The sequence below is a fragment of the Elaeis guineensis genome, chromosome 12, assembly GCF_000442705.2.
Source record: "Elaeis guineensis isolate ETL-2024a chromosome 12, EG11, whole genome shotgun sequence".
NCBI lineage: Eukaryota > Viridiplantae > Streptophyta > Magnoliopsida > Arecales > Arecaceae > Elaeis > Elaeis guineensis.
Genome location: NC_026004.2, coordinates 1,207,827 through 1,231,446, shown reverse-complemented (window position 1 = coordinate 1,231,446; position 23,620 = coordinate 1,207,827). Strand labels below are relative to the sequence as shown.

The 23,620-nt window shown below is 40.6% G+C and overlaps 1 protein-coding gene across 3 annotated transcripts; it reads left to right on the top strand.

Moving 5' to 3' along the window:
- The first annotated feature begins 856 nt into the window (after positions 1-856).
- On the top strand, positions 857-15,176 carry LOC105055698 (uncharacterized). Of its 3 annotated transcripts, XM_073246747.1 has the most exons (10): positions 860-1,150; positions 1,736-1,914; positions 3,786-3,859; positions 7,203-7,283; positions 7,846-7,938; positions 9,744-9,863; positions 10,570-10,641; positions 13,766-13,843; positions 14,639-14,837; positions 14,925-15,176. In XM_073246747.1, the coding sequence occupies exons 3-9, from the start codon at positions 3,827-3,829 to the stop codon at positions 14,828-14,830; spliced, it is 669 nt and encodes a 222-aa protein (XP_073102848.1). In that variant the 5' UTR covers positions 860-1,150; positions 1,736-1,914; positions 3,786-3,826; the 3' UTR covers positions 14,831-14,837; positions 14,925-15,176. The 3 variants fall into 3 exon arrangements, with proteins under 3 accessions (XP_073102847.1, XP_073102848.1, XP_010935927.1); XM_010937625.4 differs by lacking the exon at positions 1,736-1,914; XM_073246746.1 differs by lacking the exons at positions 1,736-1,914; positions 13,766-13,843 and having other exon boundaries at positions 857-1,150.
- Positions 15,177-23,620: the final 8,444 nt, after the last annotated feature.

Below are 23,620 nucleotides of genomic sequence, written 5' to 3'. Positions count from 1 at the left end.
AATAAAAATAAAAATGGATAGTTCGTCCTAACTTTTAGATAATCTTAGAACTTTCGACAATCAAATAAAAATTGACATTAATATCTTATAATTTTTTTTAAAAATCTTATTTTCTAATGCTCTACCAAACACTATTAAAGGGACTTAGTCATTTCAAAAAGTAAAAATGTCCAATCTCCAATTCTCTGCCGACCCCGTGCAAGCTTGTAATACAAAGATTTTCACGTACCAATTAAGCTTGGCAATGGGTTGGATTGGATGTGGATTTGGGTTGACCTGAATCCAACTCGATATTCCAGCATTTTGATCCAAATCCGACCCATGATCCGATGGATTAACATTTTTTTTACCCATATCCTATCCGATTGGATATCGAATTATTCGATCGGATACCCACCCCACCTAAATGATATTTTCTAGATGAAAATAAAAGTATAGAACAATAATGTACTATTACTCTTCAGTCCTTTAGATTTTAACCAAATCTAAAAATCATAAAGCCCACATTTTATACAATCAGTTCACATTTGAACTATATATATAATCGGATCGGATTCGAATTGTATAATAGATCGAAGCGGCCACTATCCGAATCCAATCCGATATATATATATATATATAATTTGATCAAATTCGGATCGAATAATAGATCGAAGCAGCCATTATCTGAATCTGATCCGATTCAAGATATAAATTTATCGAATTCAGATCTGATCTGATCAAAATTCAATCAATATATTTATCAATCCGATCTATTAGGATCAGATCAGATCGGAATCATGTGACTGCCAAGTCTGGTAGCAATGTGCAGTTAAACAAGGCTTTATCATAGATTTACGAGTAATTTTCCCTCGAGTTAAGTCGGCAAACTTGTGACGACTCTTTGTGAAGCCCTCCGAAAGCAGTGCTTGCGAAGGAGGCGCGCCCATTTTGGTGGTCCCTCTCTCCCTTCCTCCGCTCTTCTTCCGGCGTGCTCCGTAAAATCTAGGGTTTCGATAACCGGGCGAGCCAAGGTTCTTTCTTCCTCCGAATTGTTCTTCTTCTTAACAGGTAATGGCGGCGGAAACATCTCGGTCATTCGGGAAGAAGCGCGCCCGGGACGAGGAGAGCGTTCTGGATAAGGGAGATGCCGATGGAACCCTAGGGCTAGGTGACCCTCTCCATCTCCGGTTCATCCTTTTCTTTCCATTTCTAAATCTTACTTCTTGTTGTCTTTTCTTGATTTTGATCGTTTACATTAAAAAAACATATAAATTTTCCCATAAGTAGTGTCGATCGAATCAATCTATTGTTGGCTTAGAAAATATTACGAACGAGATGAATTCGCTTTATTTTTTTTCGACTGAACTGTGCTCTATGTGGCCCTACCCTACTCTAGATCTCAGTTATCCCGAATTATGAGGCTTTGGCTTCATGATTGATTTCAATAGCAGTTCAACACGTCATGATTGTAATCTTTTTTGATGAATTGTTAATGTGAATTAGACGGCAGAGCCTGTTATATCTTGTTGATGTCATTAATGTACGCCTGTTGGATTTTCTTCCCCCCTAAACGGAATGTTTATGTTATAATCTCAATCGAAGAATACTTGTAATTTCTGTGGCCCAATTGATGTCATAACCAGCATGTTTTGGACAGCAATGGCCAATAAAAAACCATTACAAGATTTTGCTATTAAAATTCTTTTTCTTTTCTTTTAATTTCTTTTTTTTTTTTCCTTTTGGGAGAGAGAAGGATGGACATGGAGGCCCAGCTTCTATTGGATGCAGTCAGGGACTGAACCCAGGCCTCTAGTGTCAACACTGAAGCACCAACCTGGCAGGGGCACTGTGATCGGCTGGATGTTGCATGGGCATCGGGGCAGTCATGTGCAGGACGCACGCTAGGCCCACTGTGATGTGATTATCAAACAGGTTATAAAAATAAGATATAAATCTCTAATTGGATAAAAAGATTTAAATGGAAAGGCAGCATATGGTTTCTAATAAAGTCAAAGATCATGCCTTCCAACCCCTAAACAATGTGCATGCTGTTTGAGAGATGGGCAGGGATGGGGTTGTGTTGAGGTGATGGAAGAAATAGAGGACAAGAGTGGGAAGCTTCTTGCAGTATGCTGGTTCTTTGCATCTGTTTCCTTGCATAGAAGTTTTGCAGAAGAATAGGAGATGATGGAAGGCCTTATGTAGACAAAGTAAGAGGAGATGGAGGAGAGAATAAGGAAGAGGGGATAAAGGAAGGTCAAACAAGAATAAGAAGAAAGAGATGAGGAGAGGCCTAGAGGTGAAGTAGCAAGAAAGAAGGAATAGAAGAGGACAATTGGGAAGAAACAATTTGATCCTCTTCTGTTGTCCTATTTGTCATTGTTGTTTGGGGGAGAGCCATGGGTGTTAGCATAAAAGTGAAAGAACAGAGCTGGATAGGGTTTAGATGAGGAGGTCTTGACCATGGATCACTTTAGCGTGCCTCTAGATCCTTATTTAAATTATTTTGCTAGATTGTAGTCAATTAAAAAGCCTCGTTAATGATGTTTGCTTCACATTCCCACTTCAACATTGCATTTGCTAATTTATCATTTTATATCTCTTCAATGTTGCTAGTAGCCTTAACTTTATCATACCCGGAAATTTCAACAACTTGGACTTTGATCTAAAAACTTTTATTCATTTCTAGCTTCTTTATCCTTCAACACGTTCATCTTAACATCTTTGTTTTTGTTATGTTTTTTTTTTAGCCCATAAACTTCTTTAATTGTTTTAATATTTCTGGTCATTGAACTATCCATACTACTGTCTTATATGGTTTCATCTATAGCCTCTCTCTACTCTTTTTATAAATAAAAGGTAGTACAGGTAGTCATGTTGGGGTGTGTCTGATATGAAGCTTCATTTCTAACCTATCTTTCAGCTACGTCACATTTAATACTTGGTCTTGTTCAATTTGTATCAGTTTTTTCTCTTCTAAAGTTTCCTTCCAGAACTCCAGCTTGACATTAACATAGTCCAATCTGCAATCACAACCATTAAATTATACATGGGCAATCAACTGTAATAAGTGAAAATCTCTTATTGTATAAGGCTTATAAAAATAATTAATGTCCCTTGGACATGCAATACGCAGGTCTTGGCCTATTGGGAATGTGAACTCTTGGTTTCTTGGGGATAGAAAATCTGAAATCAATTATTCCCAAGAACTGGGACTTCTGAATTCCAAGAGATCAGCATCTCAAAGCCATCTTTATCTATATTAGTTTTACTTGATGAAAAAAATAAAATATTGAAAAACTAGGAATCAAGTGTTTATCCACAGAAATCGGCATCTGAACCTTTTGTTAATGTCTTTTAACTTGTCAACTAAATAAAAGAATCACAGCTGTCCACCATTTCTTTCACATGCATTACATGTTCCAAGATCTGATTTTACATAATAACCCGAATAAGCATGCCATCCTGCTGCCATCTGTCCACCATTCCTTTCACATGCATGACATGTGCCAAGATCTAATTTTACATAATAACCCAAATAAGCATGCCATCCTGCTGCCATCTGGTATATTGCTGTGAATTTATTTTCATGTTTTGTTGCATGTTTGCATTTGCATGTCTGTGGGTATGCATGTACTTGCTCACATGAACCAGTGTGTGAGAGTGACTCATAGTAATTTATCATGCAGATACAGTATCTGTTTTTTCTTTCTAGTTACAAAGTATGTTCTTTTTGCTTGATATACAATGCTTCATTTGCAGAACTAGTTGGATCTTACTTTCCTACAACTATATAACTGCAGAGAATAATCTGACATTTAGTGATACGTTGATAGCTCTTCAAATGATGCGTGCACAATTTCCAAATATTGAGAAGGTATATACCTTAGTTCTTCAACAGTCTAGCCAACTTTACCAAATTTCAACCAAGAGGTAAAGATATATTGAAAACATGAATGCTTTTGATGAGGTTGTCCAGAGCTTTGATCTGACAACAGTATCATGCATCAACATGTTCTGTGATGCTACCTACCAATATCCTTCCAAGCACAATGAGCAACTTAAGGAGAATGAACCCCAGTTGGAAGAACAAGTTTGTTACTGTGGAACTGACTTTATTTAATGATTGCATCTCAGTTTTAGGAGTTGATCACATAATTGACTATGTAAAATGACTTACAAGTAGCTGTAGTTAACTCATTCAGATTCTATAGGACTTTGTATGGTTTAATTCCATCCTTGCTAAGGGAATTCTTATGAATTGCAAAAAAGAAGAGAGCATAATGTGTTTTTCTTTTTGCGATGGATATAACCCATGCTCGCTTTTTTGCATGTGCTATTTATAATATATATTGATAATGATATTTAAAGAGTTTTTTTTTGTAGATCAAAATACTTCCTGCTACTACATAGTTTAAAATATCAAGAACTAGTGGTGTTTTAATTGTCCTCGAAGGAACTTCCTTATTTGGAATATGAGCTTTGGTGGGAGAAAAATGTAACTAAAATTCAAATAATACACATGTAAGTTTCTTCCTCTGTTGAAAAGATTTATTAAGCTAAATTTTGAAGTTATTTAAGGTATTTTGGGCTTGCCTACAATAGAAGGGCTGGTTTGGTTTTCCTGAAGGTGAAAAGGCATTGGAATTCTTTTCTTCTTCAGTAAGGAAATTCCTGGGGACACAACGGTTTTAGTGACTTAGCATATGAATATTCAGCTGAGGATGCATTAGTTGCGGGATTTCACCAACACCATGTATTGGGTTAATGGGTAATGAATGGTGAAGAAGCTATCGTTCAGCCTTGATGATCCTAATGCTAGTAGAGGCAAGATGCAATGTCACCATGTTTGCAGCTCCATGTATTGTTTAATTGATTAGCTTACCAGCATGGTATTAAGGGATGCTTTATTTGTACACAACTTTTTTTTTTTTCTGTTTATATAGCCCTATTTTTTAATCAGCTTGGCTTTTCTATATAAACCATGAAGTATATCAAGAGCTAGGAAGCATAGATACCGATATGCGGTACGGATACTTTATGGTACGGATACGTCGATACGACAAAAATTGAAAAATTCACGATACGGATATGGCTAGATATTTTATATTTTTATTAATATTTGAATATATATAATATTCTAATATTAATAAAAATATATAAAAAATTGAATCATATATATATAATATTCGAATATTAATAAAATTAAATTATCAAATCTCCTTTAAATTTATAAGTATCATCATAAAAAACAAACAAACACTTGCAATTAACGAAAAAAAACTAGTCTAAATAAGTAGAAGAAATCAAAATAGTAAGTCTGGATAATCAAGTGATAATAGTGTCAACTGCTTTATTCTTTGCATCATCAGCAAAAATTTTTTTCTCCACATCTGGTTCATCAAGGGACAAACTTGCAATCTCAAGAATGCAGAGATAGGAGTATCGGTGTTGTATCGGAAACGTATCCATACCGAAAATTTATCCGATGCTGGTACATGTCTGAAATAGGAGTACTCATGCTTCATAGATCAAGAGACAATAACAATTAGTTTATCAATTTATTAGACAGCTTATTGTACATACTGCTTTTTAGTCATGGCTTAGGTGAAACATGTTGGAAGGAGCATATTTGTTATTTGCAACAAAATCTTTTCTTGCAGAAGCTAGAGTTGGCATCCTGAACAGGTGTAGCATAGATCAGTGCCAGTTTCAGTCAATAACAGAAGGACAAATATAACCCTAAAGCTCTACATCCTCTATGACTACATGTAATGATTCTAGTCTTGGTGGGGCAATCCATGGGATGTTGGGATGAGGACTGCCCCCAGTGTCGGGATAGACCATCCTACCATTGTCTTAGCATCCCGCTCAGCACGTCTTAGGACATTTTCCATCCTAAGTGATGGGATGTGTTTAGGGATGGCAATGGGTAGGGTTTGGGTCGGGTAGTATACTACCCATCCCCAAATCCGAACTTAATACCCTATACCCAAACCCTACCCGATACCCAATCGGGTAAGAAAAGAGATACCCATCCCCATACCCAACGGGTTCGGGGATACCCGTGGGTAACCCATTTTCCCATACCCAATCCATACCCGCCCCATACCCAACCCATACCCGTCCATTCTATATCCAAAAAAAAAGTAAAATAATTTTATGCATATTATCAATCAAAAATAGAATTACCAATTATATATATATACATACATACATACGCACATACACACTTCTAACACACACACACATACATACATGCATACATATATGCATGCATACATATACATACATACATATATATAATTATATATATATATATATATAGAGAGAGAGAGAGATCATATATATGTGTGTGTGTATATGTGTGTGTGTGTATATATGTATATGTATGTATATATATATATATATGTATATGTATATGTATATGTATATATATGTATATGTATATGTATATATATATATATATATGTATATGTATATATATATTCGGATATGTATATATATATATATATATATGTATATATATATGTATGTATATATATATATGTATGTATATATATATATGTATATATATATATATGTATGTATATATGTATGTATATATGTATATATATGTATATATGTATGTATATATATATATATATATATATATATATATATATATATATTCGGATATGGGTTCGGGTATTACCCATACCCATAGGTTCGGGTCGGGTTCGGGTAGAAAATAGCACTACCCATACCCGTACTATAGTTTTCGGGTTTTACTCAAACCCGAACCCAAATCCAGTCAAACCCTATTTTTCGGATTTGACCGGATTCGGGTAGGATATATACCCATCGGGTCGGATTAATTTTGCCATCCCTAGATGTGTTGGGCTGCTGCAGCATCTCCCATTCCATTGAAAAAACAAGGACCACGCCTCTCCATGGGATTTGAATCATTGACTTCATGTTTCATGCAGGAGATTGAGTTTTTGTGTTTAATCCTTGTCGTTAGGATGTATCAAGTTGAAAGTTTTCTTCTTTGCTTAAAATTCTGGTCCCTAAATTGGTATTATTTGATATTCTGATTTTTGTTTGGTTTGCATATTGGCAAACATGGAAAGCTAGACATGCATGTGTATAAACTATAAATTACTTTGTGCAATTATCTTTTATGTCCTTGTTTTTAGTATTTTTATGTGAATATCACATAAATTTTTATGTACTTGCAGGTTGCCACGCAGCCTTTCATCTTACGTTCACAATTGTATAGTAGCGTAAAGGACCGGACACAAGTGGATAGAAACCTGGAGGTTGGCTTTCGAACTTTTATTATTTTATAAACTTAGAACTCCATCGGTTTCGTGATAAAAATACTTGACTTTGATATAGTTTCCCCCACAATTATCCTGATTTTGTTGTTAGTTTGATCACTACCAGCTGATGCTTGTGCCTGCTCAGTCCTGCCCTACCAGCTGCTAAACTTCCTGTTGCATGCTTGGTATTCTGCAATTTATTTAGGCAAATCTAGCTTTGAAATAGATGCACTTCGGTTGAAACTATTTTTGTGATCATTGATTTGTGAGGAAGAGAACTTTGGAGCAAACTTATCTTTTTTCTTTTCATTTGTTGGTTTTTCAGCAAGTATGTGAAAACATAATTCGATATGTAAGCCGTTATTGAGCTATGGCCCATCATGAGGTGGCCTTATAAATTGAATTCCGGTCAATTATTACAGTTATTATAGTTCATCATGTTTTGAGTTTAAAAGTCTTCTGATATTTTTAAAGTGAACTCTTATGTGTTTTCTGAAATCAATCTTATCTTTTCCATCTACTAAATCTTAACATGAATTGTTTTCTTTTCTCCTTATAGTCATTGAAGGAGGAGAAGGCCCTGCGCTTATTCAAACTAAATACTGGCCAAGATGATCATGCGATAATGTTCTTAGATGATTACCTCAAACAGGTACTTCCTACCTGCTTTCTCATTAAAATTTGGTTTCGTAAGTCATATAATGATCTTTTCCAGCTATGGTTATGATCAGTAGTATTTCTTAAACTCTCCATGGAAGAAAGGAGATTTTATGGATATGATATTATGAGAAGCCTAGAAGAGATAACTGGATTGCATAGTCCAGACAATCAAAATTAATGCTTAGACCTCCAACTTTGGAAAAGGGTTGTCCATTTCAAAATTGTTTATGTGCGTAAAGGTGTGGATTTATCTCAACACAGCATGAACTTATCTTTATGCTTACAAAAGATGATTTTTCTTCTCCTTATGGGGATCTCTATTCATATGTCATGAATGCTCCCAAATGATGCAAAACGGCATGCTCTAAGGCATAACTAAAGGATGCAGATAGTTCCAAAATATGATTGCCTTAGTCTTTTGAATCTGCTCATTGATTTCTGTTAAGTGCAATTTTTGCTCGTTGTAGTCAAGTGTATTGGTCAAGATGGTCCATGTAAAAATTGAAACCAATGTTTGTCATGGTTGATAAAATTATGATACAGATATTGGGTGCTCTATTGGTTAATATGATGTAAATTGGTGTGAGTATGCCATAAGAAATAGAAAAAAACATCCGGATTTCACGAAAATTTTAAGGTGCAAGGAAGACAACAAAAAATTTAAAGTGCAATGAAAACAGCAATGAAAACAATTTTAAATGTTTTTTTAATAGATATAGAAGCATAATATGGAAACTTACTTGGCTCTTTCTAAATGGAAACCATACGTTGTCTTTTCCTGCGTATTTTGAAACTTTGAATTTGTATTCACCAACCTCCAAACTCCTATGATACTCTTGAAGAGTGACTTTTACCAACTTAATCTTCTACTTCTGCACCGACCTTTTCTTATTACATATTCAATTGTATCTCAACCAATGAAAATATTTCCTTTCATTCTAGTTAGTGAATGACCTCATTGTTGTTAAAATCTTATGATTCATGATTTGAATCTCATGATTCATGATCTAAATCTTACGATCCGGATCAAAAAGGCCCTAAATGATCTGGATCCCATCCTTGGATCAAGATTAGTTTAGGATCACAAGATTTAGATCCATATGATGGACTATATATTCCTTTGGATCACAGGATCCAATTTGATAAAGTTATTTACATATTAAATCATGTCTAGGTTTTTTTTCTATAATTTGTTTGACCAGTTGGTTCTTAAATTGCTTATTACTGATATATCTCAAATAGTAAAATTTAGCAATCCTATTGTTGGAGTTCATTGACTTAAAAATAAGGTGCAGGATTTGGTATTTTGATAGACACATGTTAAAGTCTTATCCTTGCTTATTTTATAGCATTCTACATAAAATGATAATTAAGCTCATAATGTGTATGCAAATATCATGAGTAATCAAACAGAATATTTGTTTCATTAGAAACACTATATACGGGCCTAAATTGGTGAATACCACTCTTGTTGTATGTATGCTTTTTATTCACCATTCATCCACTTTATAGTTGACTTGTATTTCAATTTTTACATTTCTTTTATATTTAAGAATATTTGAAAGAAATAAGAAAAAAATGTTGGATCTATGACTCAATTCACGGTCTGATGCAATCTAGGCCCCTCTATGATTTACATCTTGACCCTGATATCAACAGCATTAAATGATTTTACTTTTATCTGCCAAATATTATGTAATGTTTTAGTTATTTAGGGCTTCATGATCACTTTCTTTTTTTTTTGGGTACATGATCATGATCGCTTGCTTTGATTGTTTGCCTTTTGTGCATGTATAGGTGGCACTTGCTGTGAAGAGGTTAGAGATAAAAAATCAACAAGATATTGAGGTTTTTGAGTGGTTCAAGAAATATGTTATCGAGACAAAATTGGATGTTAGCATAGACCATCAGGAGTTGGTAAGTTATTTATGTTCAGTGGTGTAAAATTTAATCTTATGTGTACTTCATCTTCTCATGGTTTTCTATTGCCCTTCATAGGCTTCAATTGGTTTCTTTAAAGTTGCAAAACTGTTGAAGTTCATATTATGTCTAATGATCTCTATTATATACGTGTGGATAAGTTACATTGTATGTCTGATCTGTCATACGCACATGTACATTGTTTGATAATTTTGTACCTGACTAATCTCTATAGGGTAGTGTTCATAATATTCATTTTTCATATAACATTATGAAAAAATCCCATTTATTCCACATAATGATAAAATAAAATTACTTGACCCCTTGGTAGACCTAAGTGTAGCAACTTCATTTTTCATATCATATCTATAGGTCACTAAGGTGGTTGACAAAATCTGCTCAATCCTCCCCTAGAGCCTTCTCAACTGATAGACTAAGAGTTGATTCCATAATTGACCACAATTTTGGTGATTATAGGTATCTGCCCCACACTTTCTGATTGTTAGTTCTATGATGTTATCATCTATTATACTAGTTTCCAAACGTTATGAACTTCTCGCACGATTTAGCTTGATATTAGACTATATATATAGTGTTTAAATTTGGGAAATAATTGAATATTTTTGTCATCTTTTGCTAATGATCTTAGCATTTACTGCATATTTTTTCCTTCACAGTTTTGGTACTCTTTGCTGCATTGCAGTGCTCACTCTTGTCATGTGGAGGTGAAGTGAAAGACAAACATGTTACACTTTTAATTGGTGCTGGTCTCCTTGTAAGTAAAACCTTTATGTTTAATTTTACAATTGAAGAAAGATATAACCCTGTTATGTTTCAGTAATGTGTACTGACCAAAATTACAGTGATGCCTATTGTTCACCATATCACATTGAGTTATTATCTGCTGAATCAGTTAATTCCTAATTGGATGTATGCAGGAAAAGGAGAACAAGTTTAAACAAAGCTAAATCTGAGGAGCACATAGGATGCAAAGAAATGGTAGAAAAGACCATTAGAACACATTATCTGTGGTTTAAACTTGATTATTTTTGAATAATACTAACTACTAACTATCATACATTCCGAAGTTTGTTGGAGTTTTGCGGTTGTTATGTAAGGATTAATGTGAAGCTAGACTCTTTTCCTTCATGTATGGAATAGATGACGTAAATTTAGAATAGTTATGGGTTGATATGGATGCACTAATTAACGTGTGCTGGGACAGGAGGAGTTATAGAACAAGACTGACATTATAATGTGGAGTAACGTAAAGTATGCATTTTAAGAATAAACATGCAGATTCATATAAAAGCTTGTTGATGATAATTTCATGCGAACCCTTTTACATTTAATCTCATTGCAAATTGCAAAATAGAATAGAAGTCAGAGAAAGGAAAAAAGAAAAAATAAAAAATGAATAAAAGAAAAAAATGAACTTCTTTTGCTTCATATTCTACTAGAATGAAAGACTTAGATATTCTCTTGCATTCTTTTGATCACTTGGATGATTTTTTGTAACATTTCCCTGTGATTTTGGATCAAATTACTACCCCAAAAATTGGGAATAATAAAATATCATGAAGAGAAGGGGAACAAAAATTGAACAAAATTGGAAGATTAGTACCAGGTAAACCAAGGTTCATAAAACCTACATCAGGGGATGTACCAGTCAGTGATTGGTTTGGGGCGTATCAGAACTAGGGGGGTGGAGAGGGAGGAGGAGAGCAAGAAGAAAAAAGAGATAGGGGCCGAAGCTGCTGTGGTTGTCATCATCTTTGGGGGAGAGAGACTGAGAGAGGAGAAAAGGAGAGGGGGAGGAAGTTGCAGGGTCATCACTGTCTTCGGAGAGAGAAAGACTGAGAGAGAGGAAAGAGAGGGTGAAATCACCAAGGTCATTGTCTTCAGTAGAGAGACAGAGAGAGGAAAGAGAGAGGGCGAAGCAGGTACATATGGTCATCATTGAAGGCAGCGGCGATGCGGAGCAGTGTCAAAATCCTAACCCTAGCCGAACATGAGAAAGAGAGTGATCAGGAGGCAAGGCGACTCATGGTTGGGTCAGGAGGTTTATAAAAGTAGAGAATTCCCCAAACTGTCCTGAATCGAGCTGAACCAGATTCTTCTGTTCGATTCAGGTTGATTCAGTAGAGAGACTGAGAGAGGGCAAAGCATGTATGTATGGTCATCATTGAAGGCAGCGGCGATGCGGAGCAGTGTCAAAATCCTAACCCCAGCCGAACACAAGAAGGAGAGAGTGATCGGGAGGCAAGGTGACTCATGGTTGGGTCAGGGGGTTTATAAAAATAGAGACTTGCCCGAACTGTCCTGAATCAAGCTGAACCGGATTCTTCTGCTCGATTCAGGCTGATTCGAGGCCTGTTCTGAACTGAACCTGCGTCTTGACTTGATTTTCACCTGGAACAGATGAGTATGCTTTGAACTGGACAGTTTGGATTGAGACAACGGCCATGAGCTAAACCTTTTCTCTTATCGTCCCACCATGTCTCTTTAAGAGAACCTCTATCTGGACCGCTTTCATGATTTGAAACAAAATTTCAACCTTGCCTATTTTCCTGATTCAAAAGAGATTTTGGATTATACACAGGCCATTGAAATCTGGATTAGAGTTTGCTTTTTTTTTTGTTTAAAGAATGCTCACAGAGGCTTGTAAAATACAAGGTAAGATATGAGCCACATCCAAAAAAATCAGCGATAGATCTTGTCAAGCAATCCATGCTGATGGTGGAATGTTTAATAATCAATGAGATGAAGAGTCGGTGGGTGAATTTATTGAATAAGGAAGAAGGAGATCTAAAATAATGGAAAAAGTGGCTATGACTTTACCATGCATGGATGGTCACAAACATGTATTTGAAATCCACACATTAAACATCACTGAGAAAGAGGAGTTGCAGGAATGTTGGGAGTGCTAGCCAATGATTTGGAGGAGTAGAACAGCAATGCCAATGTTGAAAGGATAAGAGAGGAGACACAGAAGTAGGAGTCCGTGGAAGGGAGGGATCCAAAGAGGAAGTGGTGGGGGTGGGTGGGTGGAAGAGCTCCCTGGGACTTTTGTTTTGATCAACTATTAATGCTTGGATCTTTGTCTAATCTCATTCATTCATCAAAATGTTGATTTCCTTAACAATTTTTAATGAGTTATGTAGACTTTAGTACTGATGATGTACTGCTACTCATATGCTTTCATGTATGTCAAATAATTTAATTGTTATCTTTAGGAATTCATATATAATTTAATTCTTGATTCCTTTGAAATAAAAACAAAAGAGAAAGAAACAGCAGTCCAAACCATGTGCTGCTGGCTTGTTGCTTACATGACGTTTGATGTTGGGGAAGGGAGAGGGTAAGTGAGAGAGAAGAGACGGGTTTAGCTGGGTAGTTATTACTTGAGGTATCCTTTTTGGTTATTAAAGTTAAAAGAAATCCCTTATTAAAGACCTCAAACATGGAAAATGTAGATCTAAGCAAGCCTAAATCAACTGTACCTATCAGAAGCCAAGCTGTTCATAATGGTTAACTCAGTTGACTGCACTGGCTATTCCTGCATCAACTTCATTTACATTGGCTCGGATATGCTTAAGCTTTAAACTTATTCCTACCAATGCAGTTTCAGAGAGAACAGTGCTCTGTAATGGAGAACTTGAACGTTTCAAGATGCTAATGTGAACGTTATCCATATGTTCTTGAAGCGACACTTGACATTGCTTTTGTATTATCCTGCTTGAGTTTCCTGTAATTACCATTAACAGCTAATTTCTTATCAAAATTTGAATGGAAACATCTGAATAAAATCAAAACCACTTTTATCTGCTCTAAATTTGTTTCAATTTTTTATTTAGTCATGGCCTTCTCTGATATATATATTTTTAACATTGCTGTAGAATCGCCAGTTGATTGATCCAAATGTGTACTGGTTCACAATTCCAAATATTGGGTCGATATTGAAGGGTCTCTCACAAGTATGCACTCCTAGACTGCAAGAAAGCAAGAAATTTACTTTGAGATTTGGCATTTTTCATTAGTTGTTTTGGTCTGGAGTCACATCATTGAGAAGTGATATGTTGTAGGCACTCAGATAGTTATTCATTTTCCATGTCTTTAAACCATCAAAGAAAGATCCACATGCAGTGATATTCCCCAATAATATGCACCATTTTACCTTTTTTTCTTCATGCACCTGCACACACCCACCATCCCAACCCCAAAAAGAAAATGAAAAAAAGAAAAAGAAAAAATAATCACACACCTATCTAGTCACTGCTCAGTCCACGGGTCCTATGCGGAAGTTGATGGTTGTCTGGATGATACCTGTGCAGTGCACCAATCTGCAGCTGCCACATAGAACTGATGAGCTGGGTAATGGCTGGAATGGGTGATCTGTAGCACTGCTTATGAATTTTTTGTCTCTGGTTGCAGCTCTCAACTGTTCTTTACTTGGTCCATGAGAGAGAGAGAGAGAAAGAGAGAGTACTCTCTTTGCTTTTTCAAGCAATAACCTTCATTTTTTGTTTATCTTATTCTTATTTGACATTTTATAGGAAAACAAACTATTTCCATGAATCATGTGTAATTTTATATAATTTTTTCCTCATGATAACATAATTAGCACTTTGGTGCTTATTTCCCAGACACACACACACATATATGTATATTATGTATATATGTATTATATATATATGTGTGTGTGTGTGTGTTGAATGGTTTTCTCTCTGCATTATGGTTAATCATGAAATGTTTTTTACTTTATCATTCAGGGAAGAAAGGAGCTCCTCTCATTCTTAAATCGTAGAAAATTCAAAGAGATGCTGCTTGCTCCTTTGGAGAAGAAACAGCTGCGCTTTTCTCCTCTTGATATGCGGTTCCATCTTCGAGATCTTATTGGGTCTGGTCACCTGAAAACAGTTCAAACCCCAACCGGGTTACTTGTCCGAGTCTCAAAAGATTAAGACACAGGTGCTTTCTGTTTCACTTTATTTAGGCTATTTTTGGTAATTCTGTTGCCAGTGATTATGAACCCTAAACTATTTGTCTGAAATACAGTGGTTCCTGTATGTATGAGATCCAAGTGCCTAGATTTGAGATATAGATGGGCAAACTTGGATAATTTGTTATCCTTCAGGAGCAAAAGAATCATGTGTTAACAAGGCACCATATCACTGGCCGCCTGAGAGTGGAGCCTTAATTCATTTGTTTTTCTCCTGTTTCAAGTTTGTCATGTGTCTATATGACTGAAAGAGAAAGGATTCTCAAATTGTTTCATTTATTAATCCTAGTTATTGCTTTGGCTGGTTAGCTGAGGGAACTACCTTTGTCAGATTTTCTGCTTAAAAGTTTCTCTTGGTTTTCATTTGCCTATGGTGCTCTGCATTTAAGCATTAGAATAACTGTTACTGTTAATATATACTGTAGTAGCATAAAATGATCTTTATCTGGATTCATGACTGGTTCTAGGTGATGTATCTTTTAGCATAATCGTTTGTCCATGATTGGTCATACATCTGGTTACTTTCTAATATTTGCATTAGACAATCTTTCTCGTGGCTGTTGATTTGTCTTGCTCATCTGTGACGAAAGGCAACAATGTGATTTGATAATATTTGCCAGCTTGAAGCAAGGTTCAAGGCTGCTATTGCAGTATTGCCTCATTGGCTGACATGTCGGGCCTGAGATGTGATATATTTTATCACTGATACTTTACCAGAGTGGTGTTCTAAATTGCTTTGATACATTATAGATAATTTTATTTTTCTCAAATAAAATTGCAAAAAAATCATAGATTATAATTTCTATACCGGTCAAAATAGTTTCATATGACTTTTTTTTTAAAAAAAAATTTAGTTTCCAGTGACGTGATCATATTCATTGTATAAATGAACATAACAGTAAATGGAATTCTGTCATTAGTGTAGTAGGATCATGAGCCATCAAATTTGATCAATTATGAAAGTCATGTCAGAGGTAAAATCTGTGAGTAGTGTCAGGTTAAAATTTACATTCGTAAGATTACATGGTGATGATTGAGATGTGGGTTCATGAGGAGCTTCTTGTATGTTCCAAAACATGTTATATTTACATTTCTTGTTTGAGTCTTCTGCAAGTCACATCGTCCTAGGGCTCCTTGTACATGAACTTTATTGATGTGCAAGTGATCGTCCACTAAGAAAATTGGGACGATCTGCTTAAAGAAAGTTTTTCAACTGAAGTTATTGTTATTTCTTTGTTGGTGGAAATTGAGATCATATGCAAGTCAAATTTCGACTCTTGCTAGCACAATCTTTGAACCTGTGGATTAGAATTGTTCTTTGAGTCTTCGCTAGACCTTTTTCTTATAAATGTTATCAAGATGTGAGAGGCAAGAAAAAACGACGGACATCATGTGATTTGTGGATGTTATGAGACCCTATCAGATTGTTTAGGGTGCAGAATTTTAACTTTTCATGATGATCTTAATCACAAGGGACTCCTAGAAAAAGACATGCCAGTATCTCCATTGTGTTCTATCATTGGAGGATTTCTTGGCAAATGTAATTGAATTTTGATCCTTGCTTGGAGTATCGGGACACCCTTATGATCTATCCTCCTTGGTAGAACATAAGGCACAACCTTTGAATGAAGGTCATTAGAAGGGTTAGTGTTGGGATATACCGACTGATCTTTGTACGCCGACTTATCCTAGGATCAGTCCGACTGACTCTACCGATCAGATCGACGGGCAACACCGACGGACGACTCCAACAATGGCTGTCGATAATGTTCGATCGAAGGTATATCGATCGAACAGATCTATACTGCTCCTGATCGGTCGAGCGGTCGAATCCGTATCATCGACTCACTGTCGGAGGTGGCAGCCGACGTCCGATTTTCACAAGGCACCAGATCAGTCGGTGCTATTCTCAAGTCATCACCCGACATCCCGGCATTCGAATACCGACATATAGTCGGTCAGTCCATCCAAACGCCGTACAACTGCTATGGGCAGCTGTCCTGTCAAGGACATGCGGTATGACCGTCCTGGGGCATTGTCCTGTCAAGGACATAGATTAATCCCAGTGACTTGACAACTCACGGTAATTTGACAGTCCTCGACGATTTGACAACTCTCCAGTTGTCTGCACCATTAATGACGGGACCATGCCGTATTCTACTATAAAACGGGGTAAGACAACAGTTTTGGTAAGTTTTAAACAAGCTCTCTTAAGCTTTCTGAAGCGCTTCTAAGCTCTTGAGCTCTCTCTCTCTCTCATTGAGCCCCTGATTTTTCACTGTTGCCTAGTCTCCTCTCTGACTTGACCGTCGGAGGATCTCCGCCGGAGGCATCTTCGGTCAGTGAGGACTTTTCTTGCAGGTGTGCGATCCCGACGATCGGACGACGAGGGGATTGGCCGCAACAGATTTGGCGCGCCAGGTAGGGGGAGTTCGATAGAGGTAAGACAGTGAGCTCCACAAAGCTTGAAAAATCTCTCGACATGATGAAAATTAGAGCTCAGCCATCGAGAGCTACCAGATCGGCAAGGTGCTCTTCCCATCGAAAAGAGGCCCCTCCTTTGCCTTCCATGGTGGAACCCAGCTCTCCGCATTCAGTGGTGACCACAGAGGCACAGATCGCGGCGATCGTACGGCAAATGACCGTTCTGACGGACGCGATCAAAAACTTCCAACAGCAACCGACTCAGTTGCCGCAACCGTCGGCGGAACAACCGACGGCGCACTCTATGCCATCCAGAAGCAGCCGCCGACGCCCGTGTCAACTTCCGTCTCCTCCTCAAGAGCAGCCGTCTCAGCATTCCCATCGGAAAGGAGCGAGGCGGCCTCGGTGCGACACCCACCGATCTCGGCGTCCTTTTTCTTTCCAGCTGGAGCGGGCGAGGAAGGAGAAGCGGTCGCGGACACCGTCCGCCTCACTCTCAAATTCGTCGGGAGGTTCGACCCCTGGGGTTTCTCAACACCGACGGTTGTACGACTACAAACGTAAGTTCGAAGAAATCGACCATCGGCTTGTCCAGCTCCAGGCGGATGGTCAGAAGTCTTCGAACGACGTCGACTTTCGGACCACCCAACCTCTCTCTCGATTTATCCTCGACGAACCGATCCCTAGTCGGTTCAAGATGCCTCATGTGGAGCCTTACGACGACTCCACCGATCCAGTTGACCATCTGGAGAGCTACAAGGCTCTCATGACGATTCAGGGGGCGACCGATGCCCTCCTTTGCATCGACTTTCCCGCCACGCTTTGTAAAGCTGTCAGGGTCTGGTACTCCGACCTCCGCTCAGGAAGTATCCACTCCTTCGGACAGCTCGAGCATTCTTTCGTGGCCCATTTCAGCACCAGCCGAAAACCGTCACGAACCTCGGACAGTCTTTTCTTCCTCAAACAGAGAGAAAACGAGATGCTCCGACACTTTGTGGCCCGATTCAACGCGGCCACACTTGAGGTCCGGGACCTCAACGAAGATATGGCTATCTCGACCATGAAGAGGGGGCTAAGGGGGTTCCGGTTCACATATTCCTTGGATAAGACCCTCTCCCGGACGTATGTCGAACTACTGGAGCACGCATACAAATACATGCGTGCGGATGAAGGAGCTTCCGATCGGCGTCTGACCGAGGGCATGGGCCAGAAGGAGAAGCGGAAGAAAAATCGGGCTCCTACCGAACCCAGCGGTCCCCGACTGATAAACGGGTCTCGCCCCGACGACGGAGTTCGAGATCGCCTCGACGCTAGAGTCCGAGACCGACGCATCGCAGGTATGACTCCTACACCCCTCTCTCCGCTCCTCGTGCGCAGATCCTGATGGAGATCGAAGGAGCGGAATATCTGCGACGGCCCCCACCTCTGAAGGCAAAGGGCCTCGATCGGAGAAAATACTGTCGATTCCATCGAGGTCACGGTCATAACATCAAACAATGCATCCAACTCAAGGATGAAATAGAGGCCCTCATACGACGTGGGTATCTCAAAAAGTACTGAAGGGACCTACCGGCTCGGCCCCTTCCCGACCGACAACCCCAATCGATTGAAGAGGCAGCGAATAATCAGCCTACCGCTGGAGTCATCAACATGATCTCCAGACGATTGGATCGTGGAGCGACTACTGAAGGGGTGTCGGCGAAGAGGCCGTGCCAGGACGATGTAATCATCTTTACAGATGAGGATGCTCGGAGAATCCAAACTCCCCATGATGATGATGTTGTTGTCTCAACGACAATAGCGAACTATGATGTAAAAAAGATTCTTGTCGATAATGGAAGTTCGACTAATATTTTATTTTACTTGGCCTTCTCTCGAATGCGACTGTCGACCGACCGACTCAGGAAAGTCTCTACGCCTCTAGTGGGTTTCGTCGGGGAGGCCGTCGCAGTGGAAGGAGAAATTACTCTTTCCGTGACAGCTGAGATCGAACCGCGATAAAGCATCGTCTACATGACCTTCGCGGTCGTCCAAGCACCTTCGGCCTACAACGCCATACTTGGAAGATCCGGGCTAAATGCCCTCAGAGCGATAGTCTCGACATACCACTTGCTGGTTCGATTTTCGACTAAAAATGGAGCTGGAAAAATGCGCAGGGATCAACAACTCGCTCGGCAATACTTTCAAATCTCCACTCAAAGCAATGAATTGAATGACTTCCCGACGGTCGACAAGCTGGACCAACGGGAAGAGGAGCGGGGTGAACCGGTTGAACAGTTGATTTCCATCTCGATGATAAAGAATCCTGAACAGGTCATCTGGATTGGGTCGTAGTTGACCGACTCGGAGCGACGGCAGTTGATAGAGCTGTTGAAAGCTAACGCCAATATATTCGCTTGGTCGGCAGCGGATATGTCCGGCATACCTCCGAAAAAAATGACTCACCGACTCAATATCGCCCCTGGCGCGAAGCCGGTGAGACAGAAGAAATGGTCTTTCGTCCTCGAAAGACAGAAGGCCATCGACGAGGAAGTGGACAAGCTACTCGAGGCGGACTTCATCAGAGAAACCACATATCCCGACTGGCTCGCAAATATCGTCATGGTGAAGAAAGCCAATAAAAAGTGGAGGATCTGTATCGACTACACCGACCTGAACCAGACCTGCCCAAAGGACAGCTTCTCACTGTCGAAGATCAACCAATTGGTGGATGTGACGTCCGGTCATCGACTGCTCAGCTTCATGGATGCCTTCGCTGGATATAATCAAATCCGGATGGCGCCCGAGGACGAAGAGCATACGGCCTTCGTGACCGCCAAGGGCCTTTACTGCTACAGAGTGATGCCCTTCGGTCTGAAGAATACCGGAGCCACCTACCAACGCCTCGTCAATAAGGTCTTCAAAGCTCAAATCGGACGTAATATGGAGGTGTACGTGGATGACATGCTGGTGAAGAGCGCACAGGCTTCAGATCATGTCCAAGACTTGGAAGAAATTTTTTGCACTCTTCGGCGACACCGGATGAAGCTAAATCCAACTAAGTGCGCCTTCGGGGTAGCTTCGGAGAAGTTCCTCGGATTCTTCATCTCTCAACGCAGAATCGAGGCCAACCCCGAGAAGATAAAGGCGATCATCGACATGCGGCACCCGAACACCAAAAAAGAGGTGCAGCAGCTCAATGGAAAGATCATCGCGCTCAGCCGATTCATCTCTCGGTCAGCTGAGAGGTGCCTCCCATTTTTCAAAACCCTGAGGCAGACGAAGGACTTCTCTTGGCCGAATGAGTGCTGGCAAGCTTTCGAAGATTTAAAGAAGTACCTGACTTCTCCACCCCTGCTTGTAAAGCCAGAGGTCGGAGAAACATTGTATCTTTATCTGGCTACCGCCCCAGAGGCGGTTAGTTTGATACTCGTCCGAGAGTATGAGAGCCGAACCCACCAGCCCATATACTATACCAGCAAAGTACTCCACAAGGTCGAAACTCGATATTCAAGGGCGGAGAAGATGATATTTGCCTTGGTCATATCAGCGCAACGACTCCGTCCGTATTTTCAAGCACACGCCATCGTGGTCCTCACCGACCAGCCCCTGAGGGCGATCCTCCATCGCCCTGATACATCAGGACGACTGGTAAAATGGGCGGTGAAGCTGAGCGAGTTCGACATCCAGTACCGACCGGACCTGCTTTGAAAGTCCAAGTCCTGACCGACTTTATTGCCGAATGCCCGACAGCCGAGCAAATGTCGGAAGACGGGAGCTCCAAAGAAGCTGCGACCTCTGAATATGACCCCGGGTCAACTTGGGTGTTACACATAGATGGAGCTTCCAATGCCCAAGAGAGCGGGATCGGGTTCCTGCTCACCAACTCGGAGGGAGTGGTCACCGAGTATGCCCTTCGATTCAATTTCAAAGCTTCCAATAATCAAACTGAGTATGAAGCACTTCTCGCTGGCTTGAGAGTGGTGAAGGAGCTCGGGATCAATAGCCTCAGAGTCTTCTCCGACTCCCAGCTGATTGTGGGGCAAGTCAAAGGCGAATTCGAAGTGCGGGATCCGACCATGGCGAAATATTTTCAGAAAGTGAGAGATCTCGTAGCATACCTCAAGTATTTTGAGATCTCCCACATTCCCAGGTCGGAGAATGCTCGGGCCGATGCATTCTCCAGGCTTGCGACGTCCGCCTATGGCACCTTGGGCCAGACGTTCGTGGAGAGTCTCGAGCAATCGAGCATCGACAGGGATGAGGAGGTGCTGCAACTGACGACCGAGCCAAGCTGGATGGACCCGATCGTTCAGTATCTGACTGACGGAATCAGTCCCGAAAATTTTGCGGAAGCCAAGCGACTCCGATGGACGGCCTCCCAATATGTAATGATGGACGGACGACTCTATAAAAAGTCATTCTCGCTTCCCTTGCTAAGGTGCCTGGGACCGACGGATGCGGACTACGCACTCAGAGAGGTGCACGAAGGGATCTGTGGGAGTCACCTAGGGGGCAAATCTTTGGCCTATAAAGTCCTAAGGCAAGGTTACTATTGGCCCACCATGAAGAAAGACGCGGCTGACATGGTTCGGAGGTGTGAGCCATGTCAGAAGTATGCCAACTTACAACACCGGCCCGCCAACCAGGCTGACTTCCATTATCGCCCTGTGGCCCTTTGCCCAATGAGGGATCGACATACTCGGCCCTTTTCCTCCGGCGTCTGGCCAAAGAAAGTTTATAGTTGTCGCTATCGACTACTTCACCAAGTGGATGGAGGTCGAACCTCTGGCGCAAATCACTGAACGTAAGATGGAGGACTTTATCCAGAAGTCCATCATCTTTAGGTTCGGACTGCCGCACACCATCATCACTGACAACGGGCGACAGTTCGACAACAATGATTTCAGGGAGTTCTGTGCGAGGTTTCATATCACGCACAAGCTGACCTCGATTGGACATCCACAGTCCAATGGAGAAGTCGAAGTTACCAACCGGACCATCCTGCATGGGTTAAAGACTCGACTGAATGAAGCCAGAGGTCTCTGGGCCGAAGAATTGCACTCGGTCCTGTGGGCATACCGAACGACACCCTGAGTCCTGACCGGAGAATCTCCTTTCAATTTGGCCTATGGGACGGAGGCAATGATCCCACTAGAGATCGGGCTACCATCGACTAGAGTTGAGCAATACTGTGAACCGGGCAACTCCGAGTGTCGGAGAGCTGACTTGGACCTCCTACCCGAGCTCCGATGCGAGGCTCAACTCCGCATGGCTTCCTACCGACAAAGAGTAGCTCGATACTACAACGCTAAAGTTAGGCCAAAGTCTTTCAGATCCGGAGACCTGGTTTTAAGGAAGGCAGAAGTCTCGAAGCCTCAGGATCAAGAAAAACTATCCCCAAACTGGGAAGGATCCTACAGGATAGCAGACACCTGCAGGCCGGACGCCTACTGACTTGAAACCTTGGAAGGGACGGCCATTCTCCGGACTTGGAATGCCGACAACCTGAAATTGTATCATCAATAAATTTTGTATGCCCTTGCTCGGAATACAATTCAATTTCAGAACTCCAGAGTCTACAAAGTTTGGCTCTCCGTCGAGGGTCGGCCCTCGCCAGAAGTACGGGCCTCGATGCCCCGACTTCGGCCCAACATCTCGTTGGGGATTTATGAATCTACGTCGAATCTATGAATCTATGTCGAACCTATGAATTCACGCCGAGTCTACGACTCGATCGTCGAATCTACAGTTCGATCGTCGATGACACATCAGACTCTCACGAGGACCGTTCTGTCTACACTAACGGAAGGCCAGCGCTGGCGATGAAACCTCTGTAAGTTGAAGCCGCGCTCCTTCCACGGTCGACTCTCGAGCGACGTGGCAGGCTAACTTGCCGACTTAGCTTCGACTAAGAAGGGCAAAATGCCAAGACAACCGCGGTTGCGCTTGCGACATGCCGACTTGATCACGATCGATCGAAGGATATTCGGTTTGCCACCTTTATCATGCATCGTGACGTACCCGCTCGATCAAGGTCTAGACAACGGGTATTCGACTTGTGATACATCGACTTGGTCACGATCGGTCGAAGGATATTTGGCTTGCCATCATTTATCATACACTCCGACGTGCACGCCCGATCAAGGATCGGACAACGGATATTCGACTTGTCATTGTTATCCTATCCGAATACGTCGGACACTACTCGACTATCAGACTCTACGGAATGATCGTGTCAACGAGCTACGTTCAGTGAACTGGCCGACACTCGGCCTAACGTACACGCCCGACCAAAGTCCGGGCGATGGACACTCGACCTACAATCGGTACGGCTCTCGACCATCGG